Source organism: Phycodurus eques, chromosome 14 (assembly GCF_024500275.1).
Source record: "Phycodurus eques isolate BA_2022a chromosome 14, UOR_Pequ_1.1, whole genome shotgun sequence".
Lineage (NCBI taxonomy): Eukaryota > Metazoa > Chordata > Actinopteri > Syngnathiformes > Syngnathidae > Phycodurus > Phycodurus eques.
In genome coordinates this window covers 20419740-20444840 of record NC_084538.1, presented here as the reverse complement: position 1 = coordinate 20444840, position 25101 = coordinate 20419740, and the positions used below count along the sequence as shown (strand labels likewise).

The window sequence follows — 25101 nt, the reverse complement described above, 5'->3', positions numbered from 1 at the left end:
TTTATGCCCATCACCAATTGCTACTTTTTATTGCCCACAGTACACTTTTAGTAACATACCTGTACTGTGATTCTTTCCCACCTTCCTGTCTTCAATTCAGCAGAATCACCAATACCCCTGTGCACTCAGCACAATTTACATATTAAAAGAACAATTTACTATTGATAGTCAAACCCCTGTTTTGTTAGGATAACAATAACAGTGCTATAATTTATATAATTTTGTCCTTGTGTGGACTGAAGTTAATGTGTATTTGTGTCTTCAGCTGAGCTGGGTATTACACTGCAGGAGCGACTGATTAAGATTAAGTACCTCTGCAGGGGAAAGTGGGGATGAGGTAGGGACACAATGTCTTTTAACAACATTCATACACCTCACCCCTCATTGTGTTTATCTGAAAAAGCTTGCTGTATAATTGGAATGGCTGAGAGGTAATAATGTTCTTGAGGTACTTACATGCGTTTCTATCCTTAATTATGTTCATTTATATGTTTTATATGACAGTCTTGAATTGTCTACTACTTGCATTGTATTTTCTCCTCAGTTATCAGGGCCCTTAATCCTTGGACCTCAGCCCTGACTTCAGCAACTTTGTAGAGATGAATGTTCTTTACTACCCATTAATTCTTGTCATTTAAGTGGTCTATCGCCCTACCACCTCAGAATCTCTTCCCACAATATGTAAGCCAATTGTGTTCGATGCAGTCTTTCAAATAAAATTGTTAGATCAATGATTACAGCACTGTAATAGTTTGCTGTCTTACTTGTTACCCCAATTTTAATGAACATGGATAAAATTGTGATGACTGGTGATTCTATTAAGTATAAACTGGACCCTTGACAGTGGATGCCCTTGAAGTTAAAATAATTGGAATGCAACCAAACATTTGATGTAAAATATGTTGCGCAAAACTGTCATGCCTTGTGCCAGGGATATTACGAGATGTGAGACCTCAGAACTCACCTGATAATGACAAGTGCATGTTTTTTCTTTTTCTTTGGCCATTTGTGGCTTTTTTGTAACCCTTTTTTTCAAAGATGGCTACTGTTTTGCATATTGTTCTTAAGTGTCACTGTGGTTACTTTTTTATGTGACAAGTGCCCCTCCACCCACAAGGGGGGAGCTAAGCCACCAGCCACCACCAGAAATATTATATATCTAATGGGAACTTTCTTATTGTGTAGTTGGTAATATGAAGTTCTGTTTAGAGGTATTACGTATTGAGGTATTGAACATATTGTATATGAGTTCAGCATAGCCAAAACATGTAAATGGAAGACAAGGAAATATATCACGTGAGTTATACATACAAACACAAGTAGCATGCAAATACATATGTGTATGGTGGGGGCGGGGAGAGGCGAGTGAGTATTCGGTAAGTGAAGTGGGTGGGGCGGGGGAGGGCGGGGGTCCTTAAAGAAGGGAAAAGGAAGCACCAAAGTAAGTAAAAAGAAAACAAGGGCAATGATCCATGTCACTGAGTGGAGGTTGCAATAGATCGTGCGTGATTCCCTTTTTGTTTCCCGCAAACACATTATTACACGGTTTTCTACACAAAATACCAAAAATTAGAGCAAACGTAGAAGGAACACTCATCTGTTAAAAGAGCCAAGGCATGACTTTGGGATCGTAAAACAGTTGACCGTCAATGTATAATTTGTCAACAACCAGTGAGGCGCGTTTCCAGTAGTTCTTCATTAGAGGGTAAAGGACTTCGCTTGCTTCGCTGTGTTGCTCATTTATTTCGCATGGAAACTGGTCATTCATCCCAAACTGTGTTCCCTTCAGCTCCTGTCTTTTCGACCTAAAGAAGAAGACTTTCTGCTGGGAATTTTCGGGTTTTGTGATGATTGGACGGGGATGATTCCCTGCTCACGGTCCTCCTAGTCTGTGAACTCAGTGGAAGGTAATCTTTGTGAGTGTCTCCTTTGGGATTTTCAGCGCTGTTGAGATGAAGTTTTTTACTTGAGCCTCTGGATTATCAGGTTTGTGTTTTCTTTCTTGATAACTTCTACCTCAGTTGTCATCGCTTTCATGGCTGAATGAAGTTCGGCATTGTCTTCCTTTCGCTCTTTGACTTGGAGGTGCGTGAACTCCAAGCTGGTTTTGAGCTCCTTTATCTCTTGGTGGAATAGATAGAGAAGTGATAGCTTCTTGTCAGTGCAGGAGAGGGCTGAGCTGGGTAGTAGATCTTCAGTGCTAGTGGATGAGTTCGTCTTCCGTGTTTTCAGAGGGTTGCAACAGTGGTGGAATCTGCTAGCTTGCATGACGAAGCGATCGAAGGTTCCGTAAACTAAATCTTCAAGTGGCTCCACGATGGTATTTTGCCGTCAGTAAGTATTTTGCCGTCAGTAAGTAATCAATAATAATCACCTCCGCCAAAAGAGGAAAAAAGTGGATAAGAAGGAAATTAAGTCTCGGGGTTGCTAATCTGATATCGCAGTGTTGCCGCTAAATTTTGTCTGGGAAATCTCGCAGTCTTTTGCGGGGTCATAGCATGTCGGACCCCTGCTCCTGACCCATTTTACTCTTAAATCCTCTCTTACCACCTTTACCATTTTTATCCACCTAAATGACTCAAAATGTAGCCACATAAAGGTCAGATGGTCGCACACTGGCCATATGTCACATAGCGCCTGAGCAAAACCGACAAGCACCCTGTGTGAAGTAACATTATGGTTGCTATGGTTGCGTTATACTGTACTTTGAAGTTATCACGATCGTAATAAGAGACTAGCCCTCAGCAGGGCTAATGTTATGATTGTAAGGTACATTAACATTAAGCTCACTCATTTCTGCAATGTTTAATTGACCTTATTTTGGCTCGTGCGTGGCTTCACCACTGGGCATGTTTGGCAGAGAGCAAGGTCTGTGTTACAACGATCACATTTTCTGTCTTTTTTTCTCACATTTTTCTTCTCCATTTGTCGTCGCCATGTTCCTGCTCTGTGAACCAAATAGCTCCCCTTCCGCTTCCTGTGTTGTGCCACATTACCGCCTGTGCATTTCTTGAGCTTCACAATAAAATACATGGTTCCCCGAGGCAGAGAAAATTCCTCAAGTTGAGGTACTCGAAATACCAGAGTACTCGTTGGAGCCCCCAAGCCAATCCAAATGTCACTGCTTCCGACTTCCTACTGGAAAAACTGTAACGCATTAGCGTAATTTCTCGTGTATAATGCACATTTTTTCCCCCCCAAAATTGTCAATAGTGCACATTATACATATGTATGGGGGGAAATGAAAGACTTTCCCATTTTATAAATCTATACCGCCATCTAGAGGTTATGAAAAAGCAGTATACTTTCATTCCAATATGCCACCTATAGGTTATGAAAAAGTTGTACACTTTCATCCTGGTGTGGCACCGCCATCTAGAGGTTATGCAAAAGCTGTAGCCTACACTTTCATACCAATATGACAGGGGTACACATATATGTACAATAGTGCTCATAAGTTTACATACCCAGGCAGAATTTGTGAAATATTGTTTTATATATATATAAAAATATGACTGATGTCTCAACAACAACCATCATGAATTTATTTATGGCTATGTTTTGTTTAATGATAATGCTTTTCTGAAATGCTAAATTTTAATCCCATTAAAATAAAATTAAATGTGTTTCGCCTGGACGACTGGTTAGAGCGTCAGCCTCACAGTTCTGAGGACCCGGGTTCAATCCCCGGCCCCGCCTGTGTGGAGTTTGCATGTTCTCCCCGTGCCTGCGTGGGTTTTCTCCGGGCACTCCGGTTTCCTCCCACATCCCAAAAACATGCATTAATTGGAGACTCTAAATTGCCCGTAGGCATGACTGTGAGTGCGAATGGTTGTTTGTTTCTATGTGCCCTGCGATTGGCTAACAACCAGTTCAGGGTGTACCCCGCCTCCTGCCCGATGACACCTGGGATAGGCTCCAGCACGCCCGCAACCCTAGTGAGGAGAAGCGGCTCAGAAAATGGATGGATGGATGGATGTCATGGCCCTGTGTTTCAAGTTGTTTTTCTTTGTGTTGCAGTGTCTGGGTGAGCGAAGGTGGGCATTTACATCGGTGACGCACCTGTCATGCATTGTAATCATCAGCCTTTTTAGGGGGCACCGTGACAGTGTGTGGGCGTCGGAATATTCACTCGTTTTTGCCCCGTGTTTGCCGCCGTTCTGACCGCTGTCCAAATTTAGGTTCTATACGATTATACCACACGGACCTTTTGTCGTGTCTGCCTGCGTTATCTGTTTTTTGATTCTCTCTGGTTGTGGGTCCCTTTAGTTTCATATGTCTCGCCATCACATGCTCTGTCATTTAATTAAAATTGTTGGGACCTCTTACCTAGAGTCTCTTTTTTGGGATCTGCCCTTACGGCATTGCCATCCGTGACACATTATCTGTAATTACTATTACAATTGTAATTGTATTTGTACCAAACATTAAAGCGATCATCCACAATCCACTTTTTTTGTTAAAAAAATTATTTTCACCCAAGCCACTACTCGAGGACATGACACAATGCTGATTAAGCCATTCAGCTCCTCCAACCACATTGAAGCGATGGCTCGGTTCTTTTGTTGTAATGCAGAATTCGAGTTTCAGGGGGCGCGAAAACTTATATACTATAGCTTTAAAATAACCATTGTAATTATTTTTATTAAACCATCCATCCATTCATTTTCTGTATCGCTTTATCCTCACAAGGGTCGTGGCGCGCTGAAGCATATCCCAGCTAACTTCGGGTGAGAGGCAGGGTACACCCTGAACTGGTCGCCAGCCAATCGCAGGGCACATACAAACAAACAACCATTCACACTCACATTCACACCTACGGGCAATTTAGAGTCCTCAATCAACCTAATCAACCTATCTACTGTGTGGAGCTATGTGGGTACACATATAAAACAAATACTCAACTTGCAAACTCCACACAGGTGGGATTTGAACCCCGGTTCTCAGAACTGTGATGCAGATGTGCTAACCAGTCGATTACCGATTTATTTCTCAAATAAATTACATTTTATCCAAACGCCAATATACTCTACACACACACACATTCAGATAGATAGTTATATAGATTGATAGATAGATATGTAGTGCCCCCCAGGAGAAAACTTCACCAGCTGCCACTGCTGTTACTTAATTTCCTTTCTCGACAATCCTCCCTATCTTTTCAGTTGTTTTCCTGCATCTTAACCCCTCTTTTCTCTTTCCAATCTTTTCCCTCCCTGCTCTGTGTTTAATGAAAAGGCAGAATCAATGCCATTGACTCTTGGTTTTGCCAAGCGAGGTGTGAAAATCAATCTGCTTTCTGAAGAAAAGGGAGTAAAATAACAGAGATACGCAAATAACTTCTGTGTTTCATGTTGAGAAGGGCCATCAGAGAGAAAAGCGGGTGGAAAAGACAAACAGTCATTCACTGACATGACTCTACAGGAAGAAACTAAGAAGGTCATGCTCATCAGATTTTTCACGTCAGAAATTTGGTTGGTCTTGGTGTGCAAGACCATTTTTCAATGGTCTTGCACAGTAGAAGCAGTTAAAACGCTTAACACCTAAACTTCTTCCTTCATTGTGTATGCTCAAAGTGGATATCTACTGTACATCCCAGGGATGCACCAGTACCACTTTTTTTGAGATCAAGTACAAGTACAAGTAATTACATTTCACAACTCGCCGATACAGAGTACAGACACATTATAATTCATTCATTCAATCGTGCCACTATAATGAAAATGTCTTCTATTTGGAATAGAAAATGGCATAGAATTGTGAAGCATAACCATAATAAAATTTCTTGGAATATTAATAGACAATAAATTATGCTGGAAACCACACATCAATCATATCTAAGTAAACATATCCAAATCAATCTCACTACAAACAAAAATAAAAAATGAGAGAAATTCTTAATCCTAGTTTCCCTTACACATTGTACTGATCCTTCATACTTCCATGTATGATCTACTGTGTGGAGCTATGTGGGTACACATATAAAACAAATACTCATCCTATTATCATCCTACAGAAAAAGAGCAATAAGAATTATACGCAAGACTGTATTTAAAAGACTCAACAAATAAAGTAATAGTCAAAACAAAAGCTCTAAACTGTCAAGACTTGGTTGACTATAAAAGTATCTAAATTATCGTTTTCGAGCAGCCTTATACATTCCTTCCAGTACCCTGACTGTTTTTCAATTGAGAGGAACTAACTATACACTGAGAGGAACCATAATACTGAAAAATAAATAAATAAATAAATGAAACATCAATAAGAACCAATGCTAAACTCCACTACATTTACATTTGAAGGTGTTAGTCTGGACTAATTGTTCGAAAGAACTAAAAATGTGTCAGCATTTAGTGAACAAATTTAAACTTAAACTTAAATTCCAAATACTGAACGGCTAAAAGAAAAAAAACATGATCCTCTGCTTTATTGCTCTATTCTTGTTCACTGACATATGGATATCTTTTCTGTGTTTTGTAAGATTAGCTTTCTTTCTTGGATATATAGACGCCCTGAAACAGCGAGCATGTATAGGCTTTTGATGCTGCACAAACACGTTTATTAAATCTTTATCACGTTTATTAAATCGTAATAAATGGATACTTAAGGAAATAGCGGGTTGCTAAAGTGAGAAGATTTGTGTAAGAATAGTGAATAGAATAGTGTGAATATTTTAAAAGAGGCCCACTCGCTCCCATTCACTTCAATGTAGCCGTGGTACATACTGCTCGCATCCTGTACCTTTTGGCAACAAGCTTCGCTATTTCATCAACAGGAACATTATATATTTTTATTGGCTAAATTTTGTGACGTTGTGACGCTGTGCAAAGATGATAATTTTTTTTATTGCGTCAAAACCAGTGGCCGACTGATGGGTCGCTTATGAAAGTTGCATGTTCTCCTCGTGCCTGCGTGGGTTTTCTCCGGGCACTCCGGTTTCCTCCCACATCCCAAAAACATGCATTAATTGGAGACTCTAAATTGCCCGTAGGCATGACTGTGAGAGCGAATGGTTGTTTCTTTCTGTGTGCCCTGCGATTGGCTGGCAACCAGTTCAGGGTGTACCACGCCTCTCGCCCGATGACAGCTGGGACAGGCTCCAGCACGCCCACGACCCTAGTGAGGAGAAGCGGCAAAGAAAATGGATGGATGGATTGATATAATAATATGATGGGCCCATCAAGCTTTCATATGGTTTCAGTCATAACGGTCCTCTGAGGGAAATCATAACTACAATGTCAAAAATGAGCTTGACACCCCTGGTCAACACCATTGGTATACCACGCTAAATTATGCATAGCGTGCTATCCCCCGTGCAGCTCTGGCTCGTCTGATCACTGCTTAATTCATTTAATACCAACAAACAGGAAAACATTTTGATGTGCAAAGCCTATGGTGAAAAAGTGAAGAAGTGGACCAATGAAGCAAAGTTGGACTGGAGTGTCTTTGAAACTTCAACAGGCAGCCTATATGAATAGAGCCCTGTATAATTGCACTAGAAACCTGCTGACTAAAAAATAAATTATCAAAAAGAGAAACTATGCCCAAAAGCATAAGCATTTACTGCTAACGACTCTAAATCAGTCTGGCGTGGATTACAATTGCTAACTAACTACAAGCGACCATCCCCCCAAGCAAAGAACAATAAAGTACTTGAACACCTTCTACTGCAGATTTGAAAAGGATACTTTCACACCCCAGACCCACCCAGCCGCACCACTGACCACCATCACACCTCTGATTCCCCTTCTGTGTTGACCTTCGACGAACAGGATGTGAGACGTATCTTCAAGCAACAAAAGATCAACAAAGCGGTGGGCCCAGACCTCATGTCCCCACCCTGCCTCAAAGTCTGTGCAGACCACTTCGCTCTAGTCTTCACAGATCAATCTTCAATAGATCTCTGGAACTGTGTTAAGTACCATCCTCTTTCAAATGCTCCACCATCATCCCAGTCCCCAAGAAACCTGGAATCTCGACTGCTCCTCAACGCACCCGGCTCTCAAAATCCTGAAGTTTGCAGATGACACCACAGTCATCAGCCTGATCAAAGACGGTGACGAATCTGCGTATTGACAGGAAGGGGAGCAGCTGGAGCTTTGGTGCGGCCGACTCAACCTGGAGCTGAACACGCTCAAGACTCAAGAGATGATCGTGGATTTCGGGAAAAATCCTTCACCAAAGCTGCCCCTCATGCTGTCCAACTGCCCTGTGTCAACCGTCAGACCTTCAAGTTTCTGGGAATTACAGTCTCAGCAGCTGAAGTGGGAGACCAACATCAACTTCACCCTCAAAACGGCCGATAAGAGGATGTACTTCCTGCGGCTTCTGAGGAAGCACAGCCTGCCACAGGAGCTGTTGAGGCAGTTCTACACAGCAGTCATCGAATCAGTCCTGTGTTCATCCATCACAGTCTGGTTTGGTGCCAGAACTAAGACAAGAACATGCAAAAGCCTCTTGAAACCTCCACATCCTGGTCACCACCTCTTCCAGCACCTTCCCTCAGGACACGCTATTGAACAATGCAAATTAAAACTAGCAGACATTCCAACAGCTTTTCTTGCCATTAACCTCTTAAACAGTTAACTTACAATTTAATTGTAACATGGTGACAATCTTGTCTTGAAATTGTTGTCACATTTCTGTCGGGCCGATTATACATTATTCGTGCACTCACTGTAGTAGTCTCTTCAGTCTGCACTACTTGCATATCTGTTGTTGACCAATACTGGCCACTCATGTGCTTGAGAAGTATCTGCACCATTTTCGTAGTATCGGCATTACCACATTACCGGTAACTTTTCATTGCTTAGTGACTCTCCGTACAGTGTTTTTTCTGTCATGATCTGTGTTTTAGTTTAGATTATGTTTAGTTTTGTTTCATGTTTTCCTCTGTCCCATGTTGTTCATGTCTTGTGCTCATTAAGTTATTGTGTCCACCTGTTCTTGTCAACCCTCTACCTTGTGTCAACCAATCAGCTCCCTCCAGCCACTCATGTCTTGCCCAGGTGTTCCTCATTGTCTCATCAATTTTTTTTGTATTTAGTTTCCTGGTTTCTTTCAGTCCTGGTGGGTCAGTTTTCATATGTTGTATGTCAGATGTCAGCAGTTGTCATAGCCCATGCTTCCTTATCCCATCATGTTTCTTAGTGGTCAGTAGTTTCTTTGTCACCTTTTATTTAGATGTTTGGACTTTTGTTAATTTAGCGTAACCCCTTTAATCCTCGTTTGCCTTTTTTGGAAATGTTAATATTTTTTTGATTTTCCTGCACTCCTGCCTTGCCTCCCTGCTTCCCTGCACTTGGGTCCTCCACGTTCTGCCTTGCCTCCAACACCAAGAAAACCCAAATATCATATTTATATTTTTATGTTTTATATTTCTGTCAAATGGTTGTCTGTTGTCGTTCTAGAGCGGTTCCAACTACTGGAGACAAATTCCTTTAGTGTTTTTGACATACTTGGCAAATGAAGATGATTCGGATACAGACACTCTATATGTTAGGAATTGTGTAATGCTTATTTGCTCTTGTGCCTTTTTTTCTAGTTTTGGGCACAGTTCAAGTCACAAATAGCATTGTTTTATCATTAGCATTTCAAACCCCACAGGCTGCAGGAACATTTTGATTTGTTTTGACGTTTGTCAAGAGTTTGAAACACACGCTACTAACAAATTTAGGACTTAAATAGAATAGCACTGACCTGAACATACATTCTAACCATTCCATGAGTCAGACGAATCTTATCAATTGTTATATTTAACTTTCCGTCAAATATATACCTGCCATAATAGACTCAGCATACGGTACATACAAAAATACACACATATATTGCTGTTATTGTGAAAATACTTACGCTTTTTAAATAACATTGAAATTCTCACTGATATTAGTAGACCCTTAACATTCACTCTCAATGCTCTCCTATTTCATGGTGATGATAATGTGCACAGATTGAGTAAGTATTGGGATTAGCGTTGATATAAAAGGCAGATAATACTGGCCCAACGCCCAACAAACATCCTTTCTGTACAATAATTCAATCATAACATTTCACAAGAGTAAACATTTAGCTCAAATAACAATCATTCCCGGCAGGCTTGATTTAATGTCTGTACTCTGAAAAAACAACAACACATGCCATAAAAGAGCAGCTTCCTTGTCAATGGTTATCTCAGGGTGTTCATATTGAGGTCACTGACTGGGTGAGTTTGTGGATGTTTGTCAAAACCAAAACTCTTGACTGTCGACTGAAAAGTTAGATGAGGTTTATATAGTAATTGCATGGCCATTTTGACAATGGAGAGCAAGAAAAATAGTTCTGAACACACCAGTTCAGTTTTTGTAACATTTTATGAACCTTCCTACAGTACTGTTTATTGTACCGATTTGCCTGCCAACAGTACCTACCAACCTATCCTGATTATTGTAATTCTTAAAGTGTTCATAATTGCAGCATATTTCATTGTTTCCGATGTTTGTTGTTACCCTTTTCATTATTAGTTGGTATCCAGCATATAACTGTGATGCCCTTGTAAACCTCTTCTAGCAAAGTTATCAGTTCTTGTATTGCCATATTCCAAATCAGATCCAATATCATCCTTTTCCCCCATGGTCATTAAACTTTCATGTAATCCAATGTAATGCAATCTATATCATTAGCCAGTATTCAGTTGCCATTGTATAATCTGTCTAACGTCACTGTGTTGTATTCAGAATTAGTGATTCTGGCAGACTTACCGATACACAAGTGAGTCATCCTGGCTCCCATTATACTGTATCTGGAACATCCGAATACCTGGAATATTCCTCTGGAAGTTAAAGTTGATCAATGCGGTTGATGATGTAGCTTCAGCAGTCACCACCCTCTTTTCTACCCCACCCTTTACATCGCCAGTCACATTGCTTCCATTGTTTCCACTTCGGGTGGATGTGGAAATGTCAGATGATCCTGGGTCAGGCTCTTGGATGTTGTTGGTGTTGTTGGAGATATGTGGGAGTTTAATGACAACCAAGTCTACAGTCTGGTGGGCTTCACCAGCAGGGTTGGAGGAGATGCAGGTGAAAGAGCCTGTGTCTTTTACAGTACTAATGAGGATGTCCAGACTTCCATTGGTGTAGACCAGTGTTCTTGATGAGTTTGAAACTAGTTTGCCATCAGGAGATATCCAGTGAATTGCTGGCTCTGGATCACCTCTGGCCTTACATCTATTGAGGAGTGGAAATGTCATCAGTGAGAACACAAAATGCACTCGTCTGATTGCTGATAGTTGAAAGTAAATAAGCTGTTTACTACTAAAGAGAGATATTTAAACAAAATCCTTGGACAGACATTATGAGTATATAAGTAGTATCAGTGTATGAGTATGTTATTTGTCACCACATGTCAATTAAACAATGTTCACTAAAACTGTATGTGTACTTTTGATCAATTAATATTGTTCATATAGGTATAATAATTGGCAATGAATATAAATATGCACTTTGTCTTGGGTATATAGGATTTTTCCATTAAAATAAAATTAAAAATCAAATTAATTATAGATTGATTGTATAATATTGATACATTTGATTGAATTTTTAAAGTAAAAATAAAAAGTAAAATGATTAAAACAAATGACATTTTCATTTATGAAAGAAATGCACAGACTTTAAGGTTTGTATTTATTTCTCCTACTCGGGCCGTCACAGTCCCAATGTGAAGGTGTTTGTACAACCCCAATTCCAATGAAGTTGGGATATTGTCCATCCATGCATCCATCCATCCATTTTCTGAGCCGCTTCTCCTCACTAGGGTCGCGGGCGTGCTGGAGCCTATCCCAGCTAACATCAGGCAGGAGGCGGGGTACACCCTGAACTGGTTGCCAGCCAATCGCAGGGCACATACAAACAAACAACCAATCGCACTCACATTCACATTCACATTCGCAATTACGGGCAATTTAGAGTCTTCATTTCATGCATGTTTTTGGGATGTGGGAGGAAACCGGAGTGCCCGGAGAAAACCCACGCAGGCACGGGGAGAACATGCAAACTCCACACAGGCGGAGCCGGGGATTGAACCCCCGCTCCTCAGAACTGTGAGGCTGACGCTCTAACCAGTCGGCCACCGTGCCGCCGTTGGGATATTGTGTTCAACATAAATAAAAACAGCATACAATGATTTGCAAATCATGTTCAACCTATATTTAATTGAATATACTACAAAGACAAGCTATTTAATGTTCAAACTGATTAACTTGATTTTTTTAGCAAAAAAATCATAATTAACTTAGAATTTTATGGCTGCAACACGTTCCAAAAAAGCTGGGACAGGGTCATGTTTACCACTGTGATACATAACCTTTGCTCCTAATTAAGCTTTTGTTGATACGATCAAGCTGCAATAACCATGAATGCCATCTGACAAATTAAAGGAAAAGGCACATGTAAGAGTCTTTTCTACTTATGTTACTTTTGTGCTATGGGCTATGAAAATTACCTCGTAAAAATGGTTACATAAATCATCAGTGGGATATAATTTCACAGGCGACGAGGATCTCAACACAAATTATATCTATTTTGCATGTAGAAAAATCAATCAATCGCAATATTTTTTTTTTTTTAAAGGAAAGACATTTATTGTAGACCCCAAACCTGTCTCAGAAGTACTTAGTAAAGCAGAAGCTAATCACTAACAAATAGATGAAAAGTGACAACGATATGGATTTTATGAATTGTGTGTCCACTAATAATGAACAAACCCCAATTCAAGTTGGGACATTGTGTAAAATGTAAATAAAAACAGAATACAATGATTTGCAAATAATTTTCAACCAATATTCAATTGAATATACGATGAAGACAGGCTATTTAATGTTCAAACTGATAAACTTTGTTTTGGTTTCAAATATCAGTCATTTTGAATTTGATGCCTGCAACATGTTCCCAAAAAGCTGCCACAGGGGCATGTTTACCATTATGTTGCATCACCTTTCCTTTTAACAACATTCAATAAGTGTTCGGCAATTGAGCACACTAATTGCTGAAGCTTTGTAGATGGAATTCTTTCCCTTTCTTACTTGATGTGAAACTTAATTTGCTCAACAGTCCGGGGTCACCGTTGCGAGCCACGTTGCTTGGATGGCAGCGTATGTTGTTCCAAAACCTGTATGTACCTTTCAGCATTAATGGTGCCTTTGCAGATTTGCAATTTACCAATGTCATGGACACTAACACACACCCCTAATATCACTGATGGTGGCTTTTGAACTTTGCTCTGATAACAATCTGATGGTCCTTTTCCACTTTGGCCTGAAGGAAACGACATTCATGATTTCCAAAAACAATTTGAAATATGGAGTTGTAGGACCACAGCACACTTTTCCACTTTGCGTCAGTCCATCTCAAATGAGCGCGGGCCCAGAGAAGCCAGCAGCATTTCTGGGTGTTGTTGATATACTGTATGGCTTTTGCTTTGGATGGTAGAGCTTTAACTTGCATTTGAATATGTATCGACGTACTGACAATGCCAATGACTTAACTGACAATGGTTTTCTTCAGTGTTCGGGAGCCCACGTGGCAATATATTTTACACAATGAAGCCGGTTTTTAATGCAGTACCACCTGAGGGATCGAAAGTCACGGGCACTCAATGTTGGTTTTCATCTTTGCTGCTTACGTGCAGAGATTTCTCCATATTATCTGAATCTTTTGATGATATTATGGACAGTAGAGGATGAAATCCATAAATTCCTTGCAATTTCTCGATCAGGTACAGTATATTGTTCTTAAACTGTTAGTTTATTTGCTTACGCAGTTGTTCACAAAGTGGTGAACCTCCCCCCATCCTTGCTTGTGAACAACTGAGTCTTTGGGGGATGCTCCTTTTAAACCCAATCGTGACACTCATCTGTTTCCAATTAACCCAAACGTGTTTTTTGAGCATTCCTCAATGTTCCCAGTCTGTTGTTGCCCCAGTCCCAGCTTTTTTGGAACATGTTGTAGGCATCAAATTAAAAATGAACGAATATTTGCAAAAAAACAAACAAACAAACAAAACAAAACAACAATAACGTTCATCAGTTTGAAGATTAAATATCTTGTCTTTGTATTATATTCTATTGAATGTAGTCGGAAAGGGATTTGCAAATTATTGTATTCTGTTTTTATTTACGTTTTACACAACATCCAAACTCCACTGGGATTAGGGTTTGTACATAGAATAAATTCAGGTCAAGACTTAATTAAGGTGTAAAAATAATAGAACAATGTTAATGTCCTTTTACTCTCAGTCCTATCATGTTTTCACATTACTACAAAACACATTTATCATGACTGGAAGTGTGTGACCAATATTCACAACTGACACAAACCTAAGAGTATTTTGCTTTTGGTGAAATTTCATGATGAACCTAAAATGCACTTTAACCTTTACAAGTTAACTTAATTTGACCTTCTCTTAACTCTTGAAAGGAAATGTTCAACCACCGTTCAATCTTTTAGTACTCTTTGGAAAATGTGTTGTTCTTTAACAAGGTAACAAGAAGTCAACAGGGAGCTGTAAGGTAACATTCACAACAGGTGTTTGAGCCATGTATCCACCAATACATTTCCAAGGATGTCTACTTCTATGCCTTTCTGTGATTCTTCCTGTCTCTCCATATCTCTATTGCAACCTCTTGATGATACTGTTTCAATCTTTATTAAAATCGAACTAGGAAATGTATTGGTCGATTCAAACACCTGTTGTGAATATTGCCATTCAGCTCCCTGTGAGAGAACAGTATATTGTGTAAAAGTACTGAAACAACTAGATGTGTCCATTCAAAAGTTTAGATGAGGTAAAATTAAATTCACCTGAAAAGGCCCAAAGCTAAAAAGCCCTAACCTTTTTTGAGTAGCGTGTATACAAATTAGGTAATCATCTCGAGCATCTTGATTTAGAGTCACCGATAGGACAATGAGGATTGTGTTTTTAACTCTTTTCATGTACATAGATACCTGAGTGACATTCTCTGCCCTTCGAGGACCCTCATCTCTTGGGAGTATCTGGTTATGAGCGGGGGTTCACACAGGAACTCTTCCTCAGGAATGGACCAAAAGTATCGTCCAGAGAGGTGCTGAGGTGAGGCACATGTCTCTAAGTCATCCTCTCGATTAAGCCTTCGCAGCCAAAGTAGCTCACAGTTGCAATGCAGCGGGTTTCCGCCAAATGACAGTGCAAAGGTTGAGGAGCTCAGCATCCCAGACGTGGCCAGAACCTACAATGGAGTTTGAAAATGTTTTTTAGATTTTATGAAACAATATCGCAATCAACAACACTTCCATTTGGGACTCAATGTGCTTCATTTAAATTGTGTTACATATGAGTTAACATGTTTGAAGTGGTACATTTGTGTTTTTTCTATGTTTCTGATGATATTAATGCAGAAGACATTTATTAACTTACTTGTGCTCGCTGAAAGAGAGGGTCCGGAGGGAGCTTTTGGAGTTTATTTGAGGTGACATCGAGCCGGTTGAGTTTCTGTAGCAATGAAAATGTTCCCTCCGGAATAAAATCGAACATGTTGTGGTCCAAACTCAATGTATGGAGGCTTGTCATTTTCTGTTGGAGGGACAAATGCAAACTTTTTTTAAAAAAATACTTTAAAAATTTTATTTAGTTCTTGAAAAATTATATATTGAGGGATTTCTCTCTTTTTTACGAAGAGAATACATTGAAAGAAAGCAAGAGGAAAATGGGTTATTGAAGTACATTATAAATAACTACAGAGTAAAACACATTAACATTACATACCATAATTTCTCGTGTATAATGCGCACCCATTATTGATACGAAACCCCAAAGTTGACCTCAAAATTCTGGAAAACCCTTCTACCTATGTATAATGCATTTTTACAATGTATGATTTTGCTTCTACCCATATGATCAAAACATGAAGTATTATCTGTATTGTGTTATTTTTTTTCAAATAATTATTCTGCAGTTAAGCACTTTATTTGAACATTTAATACTTTCTTTTGGCAACACGGTGAAGACTGGTTCGCACATCTGCCTCATAGTTCTGAAGACCGGGGTTCAAATCCCGGCCCTGTCTGTGTGGGGTTTGCATGTTCTCCCCGTGCCTGCATGGGTTTTCTCCGGGTACTCCGGTTTCCTCCCATACCCCAAAAACATGTGAGTGCGAATGGCTGTTTGTTTATATGTGCTCTGCGATTGGCTGGCGACCAGTTCAGGGTGTACCCCGCCTCTCGCCCAAAGATAGCTGGGATAGGCTCCAGCACGCCCGCGACCCTTGTGAGGATAAGCAGTACAGAAAATGCATGGATGGATACTTTCTTTTTATTTACTTGCTCTTATTTTGAAATTCACAGCCCTACTTTTATTTACTAAATGAGAAAACACAGTTGTGCTCATATGTTTGATTACCCAGGCAGAATTTGTAAGATGGGTACAATTCTTAAAAGAAATCATGAAGGACCAGGTGAAACACATTTAATTTTATTTTAATGGAATAAATATATATTATATAATAAAATTAAACTGTCAAGCATTTCAGAAAAGCATTATCATTAAACAAAACATAACCATAAATAAATTAATGATAGTTGTTGTTCAGTCATCAGTCGTATTAAAAAAAATAAATAAAAAAATAAAAAAATAAAAAGAAATTTCACAAATTCTGCCTCGGTATGTAAACTTATGAGCACAGCTGTACATATATGCAGTCATATGTATTCCGATCATATTTGAAGGAAAGGGTTGGCTACACCTTTTTCATAACCTCTAGGTGGCGTTGGTATACTAGAACGAAAGTGTACACCTTTTACATAAGCTTTAGGGGGCGGTGGCATATTGGAATGAAAGTGTACAGCTTTTTCATAACCTCGACATGGCAGCATACATTTATAAAATGTGAAAGTTTTATTTTCCCCTACACCTATGTATAATGTGCACTATTGACTTTTGACAATTTTTTGGTGGAAAAAATGCGCATTATACACAAGAAATGACGGTACCAAAGAATGTGACTTGTTTTTTTGCTGCGCTACAAAAAGCCAAAACATTCAGGTACAGTATAAGCATATTTTGCATATTTCAAATGTTAAGATAGTAATTCAGGTTTTCAGAATGTTCGCCATTTTTCACATACAGTATTCAACAAAAATATTTCAATGGAAATTGTACTTAGCTAAGACTCTTACCTGGATAGCCTCCCATGGAATGGAATCTAGGTTATTATAACTGAGATCCAGTTCTTCCAGTGCCAGCAGGTCATTGAATGCTCCCTGGTGGATCAGTACCAGCTGGTTGTTGTTCAGAATTAGGTGGTGGAGCTTGGACATTCCACTGAACGTGTCATTGCCTATCCTTGTCAGTCGATTACTGTAATATATTCACAAGGAGCCAACCATTAGCAACTTTCCAGCCTGCAGATTCCAGGTAACAATAGAATTGGTATAATTCTAGGCTTTACCTGTTGAGATGCAGGGCTCTGAGGTTCTCAAGATCGGTAAAGGCATGAGGTGTGATGAAGGAGATGGTATTTCTGGATAACGTTAGGTCCACAAGCCGTGTCATGTTTGCAAAGTCTTTCCTCTTCACACTAAGACAGAAATATGCAGTGTTAAATGACATCACAACTACAACATTATTTATGGCAAGATTTTTGCCCCACTTTTCCAAGCTTATTGTGTTGGAAATATGTGTGTGACCACAGTTTTCCTAATGCAGTGCAACTGTAATATAACGTGTACTTTTTTGTGCTTTGGATCTGAAATAAATAAATATGATCAAGATGCCTGGAAGTAAAAGTAACAAATGATAATTTATGGTCTGAGATCACTGCTTTTGTTTATCATGTATTGCTGCCAAGCAAATCATAATGCAACCTTTTTGGTGTCAATATCTACAGACATAGTGGTCAGGTTCAAAGGAATTCAATGTCCTGTGACATTTACCTCGTGACAAAGTTGTCAGCCAGCCTCAGTTCTACTGTATGCCTGTCAATGTTTGGTGGAACAAATAGTAGACCTTTCTTGGCACAGAGTGTTGCCAGGTTGGGTGAGAGGATCTGACATACGCAGCGCTTTGGGCAGATCTGTGCGCGAACTGCCATGGCAACTGCCAGCATCACACACAGCAACAGTCTCTCCATGGTTAACGCCCGTCTGAACTGGACACCTAAAGAGTAAAATGGACAGAGAGCGAGAGAGACATTTATGATCTGTGGTTTATCTCTGATAATTAAATAAACATTCAAATACAACCCCAATTCCAATGAAGTTGGGATGTTGTGTTAAACATATGTATGTTAAACATAAATGTATGTTATTTATGTTTAATGTTTTATGTTTATTTATGTTTAACATACACATGTACATACATATGTATGTTAAACATAAATAAAAACAGAACACAACGATTTGCAAATCATGTTCAACCTATATTTAATTGAATAGACTACAAAGACAAAATATTTAATGTTCAAACTGATAAACGTTATTGTTTTTAGCAAATAATCATAAACTGAGAATGTTATGGCTGCAACACGTTCCAAAAAAGCTGGGACAGGTGGCAAAAAAGACTGAGAAAGTTGAGGAATGCTCATCAAACACCTGTTCAGAACATCCCACAGGTGAACAGGCTAATTGGAAACAGGTGGGTGCCATGATTAGGTATAAAAGGAACTTCCCTGAATTGCTCAGTCATTCACAAGCATAGATGGGGAGAGGTTCACCTCTTTGTGAACAAGTGCGTGAGGAAACAGTTTAAGGACAATGTTCCTCAACATACAATTGCAAGGAATTTAGGGATTTTATCATCTATGGTCTATAATATCATCAAAAGGTTCAGAGAATCTGGAGAAATCACTGCATGTAAGCGGCAAGGCTGAAAACCAACATTGAACGCCTGTGACCAACAATCCCTCAGGGGGCACTGCATCAAAAACCGACATCAATGTGTAAAGGATATCACCACGTGGGCTCAGGAACACTTCAGAAAACCAATGTCAGTAAAAACAGTTCAGCGCTACATCCGTAAGTGCAACTTGAAACTCTACTATGCAAAGCAAAAGCCATTTATCAACAACACCCAGTAATGCCGCCGGCTTCTCTGGGCCCGAGCTCATCCAAGATGGACTGATGCAAAGTGGAAAAGTCTTCTGTGTTCCGACGAGTCCACATTTCAAATTGTTTTTGGAAATTGTGGACGTCGTGTCCTCCGGTCCAAAGAGGAAAAGAACCATCCGGACTATTTTGTATGCAAAGTTCAAAGGCCAGCATCTGTGATGGTATGGGGCTGTGTTTGTGCCAATGGCATGGGTAACTTACACATCTGTGAAGGCACCATTAATGCTGAAAGGTACATACAGGTTTTGGAGAAACATATGGCGCCATCCAAGCAACGTTTTTTTCATGGACACGCCTGCTTATTTCAGCAAGACAATGTCAAACCACATTCTGCATGTGTTACAACAGCATGGCTTGGTAGTAAAAGAGTGTGAGTACTAGACTGTCCTGTCTGCAGTCCAGACCTGTCTCCCATTGAGAAAAAGCGTAAAATACGACAACGGAGACCCCGGACTGTTGAACAGCTGAAGCTGTACATCAAGCAAGAATGGTAAAGAATTCCACCTACAAAGCTTCAACAATTAGTGTCCTCAGTTCCCAAACGTTTATTGAATGTTGTTAAAAGAAAAGGTGATCTAACACAGTGGTAAACATGACCCTGTCCCACCTTTTTTGGAACATGTTGCAGCCATAAAATTCCAAGTTAATGATTATTTGCTAAAAACAATAAAGTTTATCAGTTTGAACATTAAATATCTTGTCTTTGTAGTGTATAAAATTAAATATAGGTTGAAGATGATTTGCAAATCGTTGTATTCTGTTTTTATTTATGTTTAACACAACTTCCCAACTTCATTGGAATTGGGGTTGTATAACTACTGCCACACAAGGTATTTCCGTCAGTTATCAGAAATATACTTTATGTAAATTTGTGTCTTGCAGCAATATGACTGCTTCTACAACTAAATGAGATCCAATATGAGAGCTGTGTAAAAAAAGGCCTCGACAGAGATAATAATGCTCAGTTTTAGTATACTAAAAAGTTATGGTTGTGGGTCATTTTGTAAAAAATTGGGCTTTTGATCGAGAGGGTGCAGACAAAAAAAAAAAAAAACGAAGACAACTAGATCTTGAGGAGACCTCGCCTGCAGCAGAGTGTAAATGAAATTTCCCTCCAGAGATCATAATTAGCATAACATTTTAGAAATAAATGTACTCCAGTTTGTTTATCGTGGATGCCGTTAAAAGTGGTACCATTAGACTGCATCATACTGAGAATTGTTTCTTAGTTCTTTCTAGGGCTCGCATGACTTTTTTCAAATCCACACCAATGTGATCAGAATTAGAATCAGAATCCTCAAATGTGTCAAAAACACACAAGGAATTTGTCTCCGGTAGTTGGACCCGCTGTAGTATGACAATAGACAGCCATTTTGACAGTAAATACTTTGAGACATAAAAACATAAAAACACACTACTGAAAGTCACTTTGCCTCTTGCAATTTAATGGCAAGAGGGAAGAACCTGCTGGAATGTCTGCTGGTTTTGATCTGCATTGTTCGATAACGCCTGCCTGAGGGAAAGAGCTGGAAGAGGTGGTGACCAGGATGTTGAGGATCTTAGTTCTGGCAGCGTGCAAGTTCTCAAGGGTAGGTAATGGGGTAACGACGATTTTTCTGGCAATACTAATTGTCCGTGGCAGTCGGAGTTTGTCCTTTTTTGTGGTAGCACCAAACTAGACTGCGATGGATGAACACAGGACTGATTGGATGACTGCTGTGTAAAACAGCCTCAACAGCTCCCGTGGTCAGTCGGAGTTTGTCCTTTTTTGTGGTAGCACCAAACTAGACTGCGATGGATGGACACAGGACTGATTGGATGACTGCTGTGTAAAACTGCCTCAACAGCTCCCGTGGTATGCCGTGCTTCCTCAGAAGCCACAGGAAGTACATCCTCTGCTGGGACTTTTTGAGGATGGAGTTGATGTTGGTCTCCCACTTCAGGTCCTGAGAGACTGTAATTCCCAGGAACTTGAAGGTCTCGACGGTTGACATGGGGCAGTTGGACAGCCTGAGGAGAAGCTGTGGCGAAGGATGCCTCCTGAAGTCCACGATCATCTCTACAGTCTCGAGCGTGTTAAGCTCCATGTTGTGTTGGCCGCACCAAAGCTCCAGCTGCTCCACTTCCTGTTGTCCTTCCTTCTCGTCACCATCTTTGATGAGGCCAATGACTGTGGTGTTGTCTGCAAACTTCAGGAGTTTGACTGCCTGGTGCGTTGCGGTGCAGTCGTTCATGTAGAGAGAGAGAAGAGCAGTGCAGAGAGGACACATCCTTGGGGCGCTCTGGTGCTGATGGTGTGTGTGGATGAGGTGCTGTCTCCCAGCCTCACCTGCTGTATACTGCCCATCAGGAAGCTGTAAATCCACCGGCAGATGGCAGGTGAGACGCTGAGCTGGAGAAGCCTGGAGGAGAGGAGTTTGGGGATGATGGTGTTGAACGTAGAGCTGAAGTCCACAAACAGGGTCCCCGCGTATGTCCCCGCGCTGTCGAGGTGCTCTAGGATGACGTGCAGTCCCATGTTGACTGCGTCATCCACAGACCTGTTTGCTCAGTAGGCAACCTAATTAAATTAAGCTTTTGATACTATTCTAATTTATTTAAATGTACTGACAGTATATATTGTATCCACAGCAAATTCACAGTCACAGGCTAGCTATAGTGTTACTGTTACTGTTTTGTGTGCGAGAACACAAGAGCATCAATGAGGGCTGGCTGAAGGTGATGGTATTTCCAACCAGAAACAAAGTCCTCTTGCTCAGTGTCAGGGACATAGCAACAGATTCAAGATTCAAACGGCAGCTGTACACAGTCACCGCTAGAAATAAATGAAATGTTTTACAATTTTTATAGCAGCTTATACGCATATTCGAACAACCCAGTTCAAAAAGAATTTGAAACTTTTATTCAGGATCTAAACATCCCTCAATTAAATACACAAATTAAAGACAGCCTTGATGTTCCTTTAACCATCACAGAATTACATAACGCATTAAAAAACATGCAACCGGGACGGGCGCCTGGCCCGGACGGAATCCCTGTTGAATTCATTAAACATTTTTGGCCAATACTAGTGCTTCTATTTTTCAGAACATTCAATGAGATAAAGGATAAAGGTAGAATTAGTAGCCATATGAACACAGCTTCAATTAAGTTACTACCAAAGCCAGGTAAAGACCCCACTCTCTCTTATAGGCCCTTATCCCTGATTAATGTAGATATCAAGATTATCTCGAAAGCCCTCGCAGCGAGACTTGAAAAGGTACTTCCGTCGATAATCCAGTATGACCAGACAGGCTTCATTAAAGGTAGAAGTTCCACAAATAATGTCAGACAACTGTTGAATTTAATAATCATGTCACAGCATAAAAATCTAAACGCAATTATCATGTCACTTGACGCAGAGAAAGCTTTCGATAAAGTTAACTGGGCTTTCCTGTTTGCAGTATTATCATGTCACTTGACGCAGAGAAAGCTTTCGATAAAGTTAACTGGGCTTTCCTGTTTGCAGTACTTTGCAAATTTGGCTTTGGATATTAAATTATACATTGGATAGCAACATTATACAATTCGCCGAAAGCAACAGTCACCACAAATAGGATCACTTCACAAAGTTTTACATTACAAAGAGGAACTAGACAAGGATGTCCACTCGCACAAATGCTATTTGCAATATTTATCGAACCTCTTGCTGCCGCTATATGTCAGAATGCTAATATTAAAGGTATCTGCTCACTAGTGACAGAACACAAAATCAATCTATATGCTGACGATATTCTTCTTTACTTACAGTAAAGAAGAATAAGTATTCTCTTCAGGCACTCTTCAATCTCATTAAAACATTTTCACAAATACCAGGCTACTCTATTAACTTGACAAAGTCAATAATACTCCCAATAACAGCAAACTCATAGCTTCCTGCAGATCAAATCCCAGAGTACCCTATTCCTATAGGAAACATTAAGTATTTAGGTATCAATATTTCACAGAGTTAACCTATGTAAATTACACACCACTTCTGGAAAAAAATCTCATCTGATTTAAGATGCTGGAATAACTTGGCTATATCATTACTGGGAAGAAGAGCTACAATAAAAATGAAAACCTTACCTCAAATAAATTATTTATTAATTATTAAGACCACATTTAAATGGTTTCAAACCTTAGATTCTGCTGTAATAAATTTGTTTTAAAAAAATAAGAAAAATAGAATAAGTCTATCCACTCTTCAGAAAAGTAAACAGGAGGGAGGCCTAAATGCTCCCAACTTTAAACACTATTATTTAGCTAACCAATTACAATACCTCATCAAATGATTGCACCACAATGAGGAGTGTGATTCTTGGCTAGAATTGGAACAAACAGACTGCAACAACATCAGAATCATCTTTATTTGCCAAGTATGTCGAATAAACAGAGAAAGGCTAAGATGGCGCATACCCGTGTGGTTGCCTCGGTTACGCGCTCTCTAGTATTGTTTTTGTGTTTGTGTTTTTTGTTCGTCTTTGGAGACATTACATGACTCACTTACACAAGCGGAGAATTGATAACCATCAAGGAGTCTACTCCGGACTTTCTGTCACCAACTTTCGCAAATCCGCTCAGTTTTTTCCCTGAGTTACTCATCGGAGCAGCGACTGCGGTCTTTGGCGCATGGAGGCGGAGGCGGCGCCGCCACAGAGGGAAGCGAGCCGGCATCCAGGTTAAACGCCGCAAGAGAGGATACAGACTAGCGTTTCCGTCCATCCACCTCACGAATCTACGCTCCCTACCCAACAAAATGGAAGAGCTTCATCTTCTGATAAACGACCAGTAAAGACTTCGGACGTTCCGCCGCTATGTGCTTTATGGAGACTTGGCTTTGTGACGCTGTACCCGATGGCACCGTCATGCTTCCCGGCTTCCATCTTCACCGGGCAGACCACGACATGGAATCATCGGGGAAAACAAAAGGCGGCGGGATATTCTTCTATATCAACGAAAACTGTTGTACGGACGTCACGGAGCTCAGCACACACTGCAAGCCCGCATTTGGAATCGCTGTTTTTGAACTGTAAGCCATTCTACTCGCCGCGTGAGTTTGCATCATTCATTCTCGCTGGTGTACACATTCCGGCTCAAGCTAACATGAACACCGCACTGCTAATGCTCCCAGAACAAGTCAACGAAATTGAAAAAAAAAACACCCGGACTCACCCCTCATTATTCTTGGGGACTTTAACAAAGCTAAACTCAACCGCAAACTCCCTAAATACAAGCAGCACATCAACTGTCCTACCATGGAAAATAAAATTTTGGACCACTGCTATACTACACTAAACAACACATACCGTGCCAAATCTCGTGCAACACTGGGCTCGTCTGATCAATGCTTATTTCACTTAATAACGACATACAGGCAAGAAATTAAATGCGCGAAGCCTACAGTGAAAACAGTGAAAAAGTGGACCAATGAAGCAAAGATGGAACTTCAAAGCTGTTTAGACTGCACAGACTGGAGTGTCTTTGATAATTTAGCTGGCAGCCTGGATGAATATTCGTACACTGTCACATCCTATATCAGTTTCTGTGAAGAGGTTTGTGTACCAACAAAGTCATTTCACACTTTCAACAACAACAAGCCACGGTTCACTGCCAAACATAAGCAACTTCGCCAAGATAAGGAGGACGTATATCAAAGCGGGGACAGGGCCCTCTATAATCGAGCTATTAACCAGGTTACTAACCGGGCTGGATGACTGCTTGGTGTTGGGGCTGACCTCTCATGGCCCGCGGCTGCTCCTTGGGTTCCCCCCCTTATCGTTCCCTTGTTGGGTGCCCCTATCCGCCCTCCTTTCCAACAAACAAGGGACACTCTCCCGCCCTCGGGCTGGGCGGGGACTGGCTGCGTTGCGGGCCCTGCGGGTTGGGGAGCGTCTCAGTGTGGACGTGTCCCATCCACCGGGCTGCTCTCGGGTGGAACCCTGGGCCCAATCCCGCCCCTCGATTGATT

At 40.4% G+C, this 25101-nt stretch overlaps 1 protein-coding gene across 3 annotated transcripts in view; it reads right to left on the bottom strand.

Moving 5' to 3' along the window:
- lrfn5a (leucine rich repeat and fibronectin type III domain containing 5a) overlaps positions 1 to 25101 on the bottom strand; it is a 122159-nt gene that overhangs the window by 10575 nt on the left and 86483 nt on the right. For 2 of the 3 annotated variants that reach the window (XM_061695940.1, XM_061695941.1), the window contains 6 exons: positions 17940 to 18162; positions 17456 to 17584; positions 17184 to 17364; positions 15427 to 15582; positions 14979 to 15238; positions 10737 to 11204 (listed from right to left, as the gene is read on the bottom strand). In XM_061695940.1, the coding sequence (XP_061551924.1) occupies positions 10737 to 11204; positions 14979 to 15238; positions 15427 to 15582; positions 17184 to 17364; positions 17456 to 17584; positions 17940 to 18136 (1391 nt within the window). In that variant the 5' untranslated portion in view covers positions 18137 to 18162. Of the gene's footprint in view, positions 1 to 10736; positions 11205 to 14978; positions 15239 to 15426; positions 15583 to 17183; positions 17365 to 17455; positions 17585 to 17939; positions 18163 to 24835; positions 24901 to 25101 lie in introns of those variants that run through there. The other variant, XM_061695939.1, reaches the window with a different exon arrangement.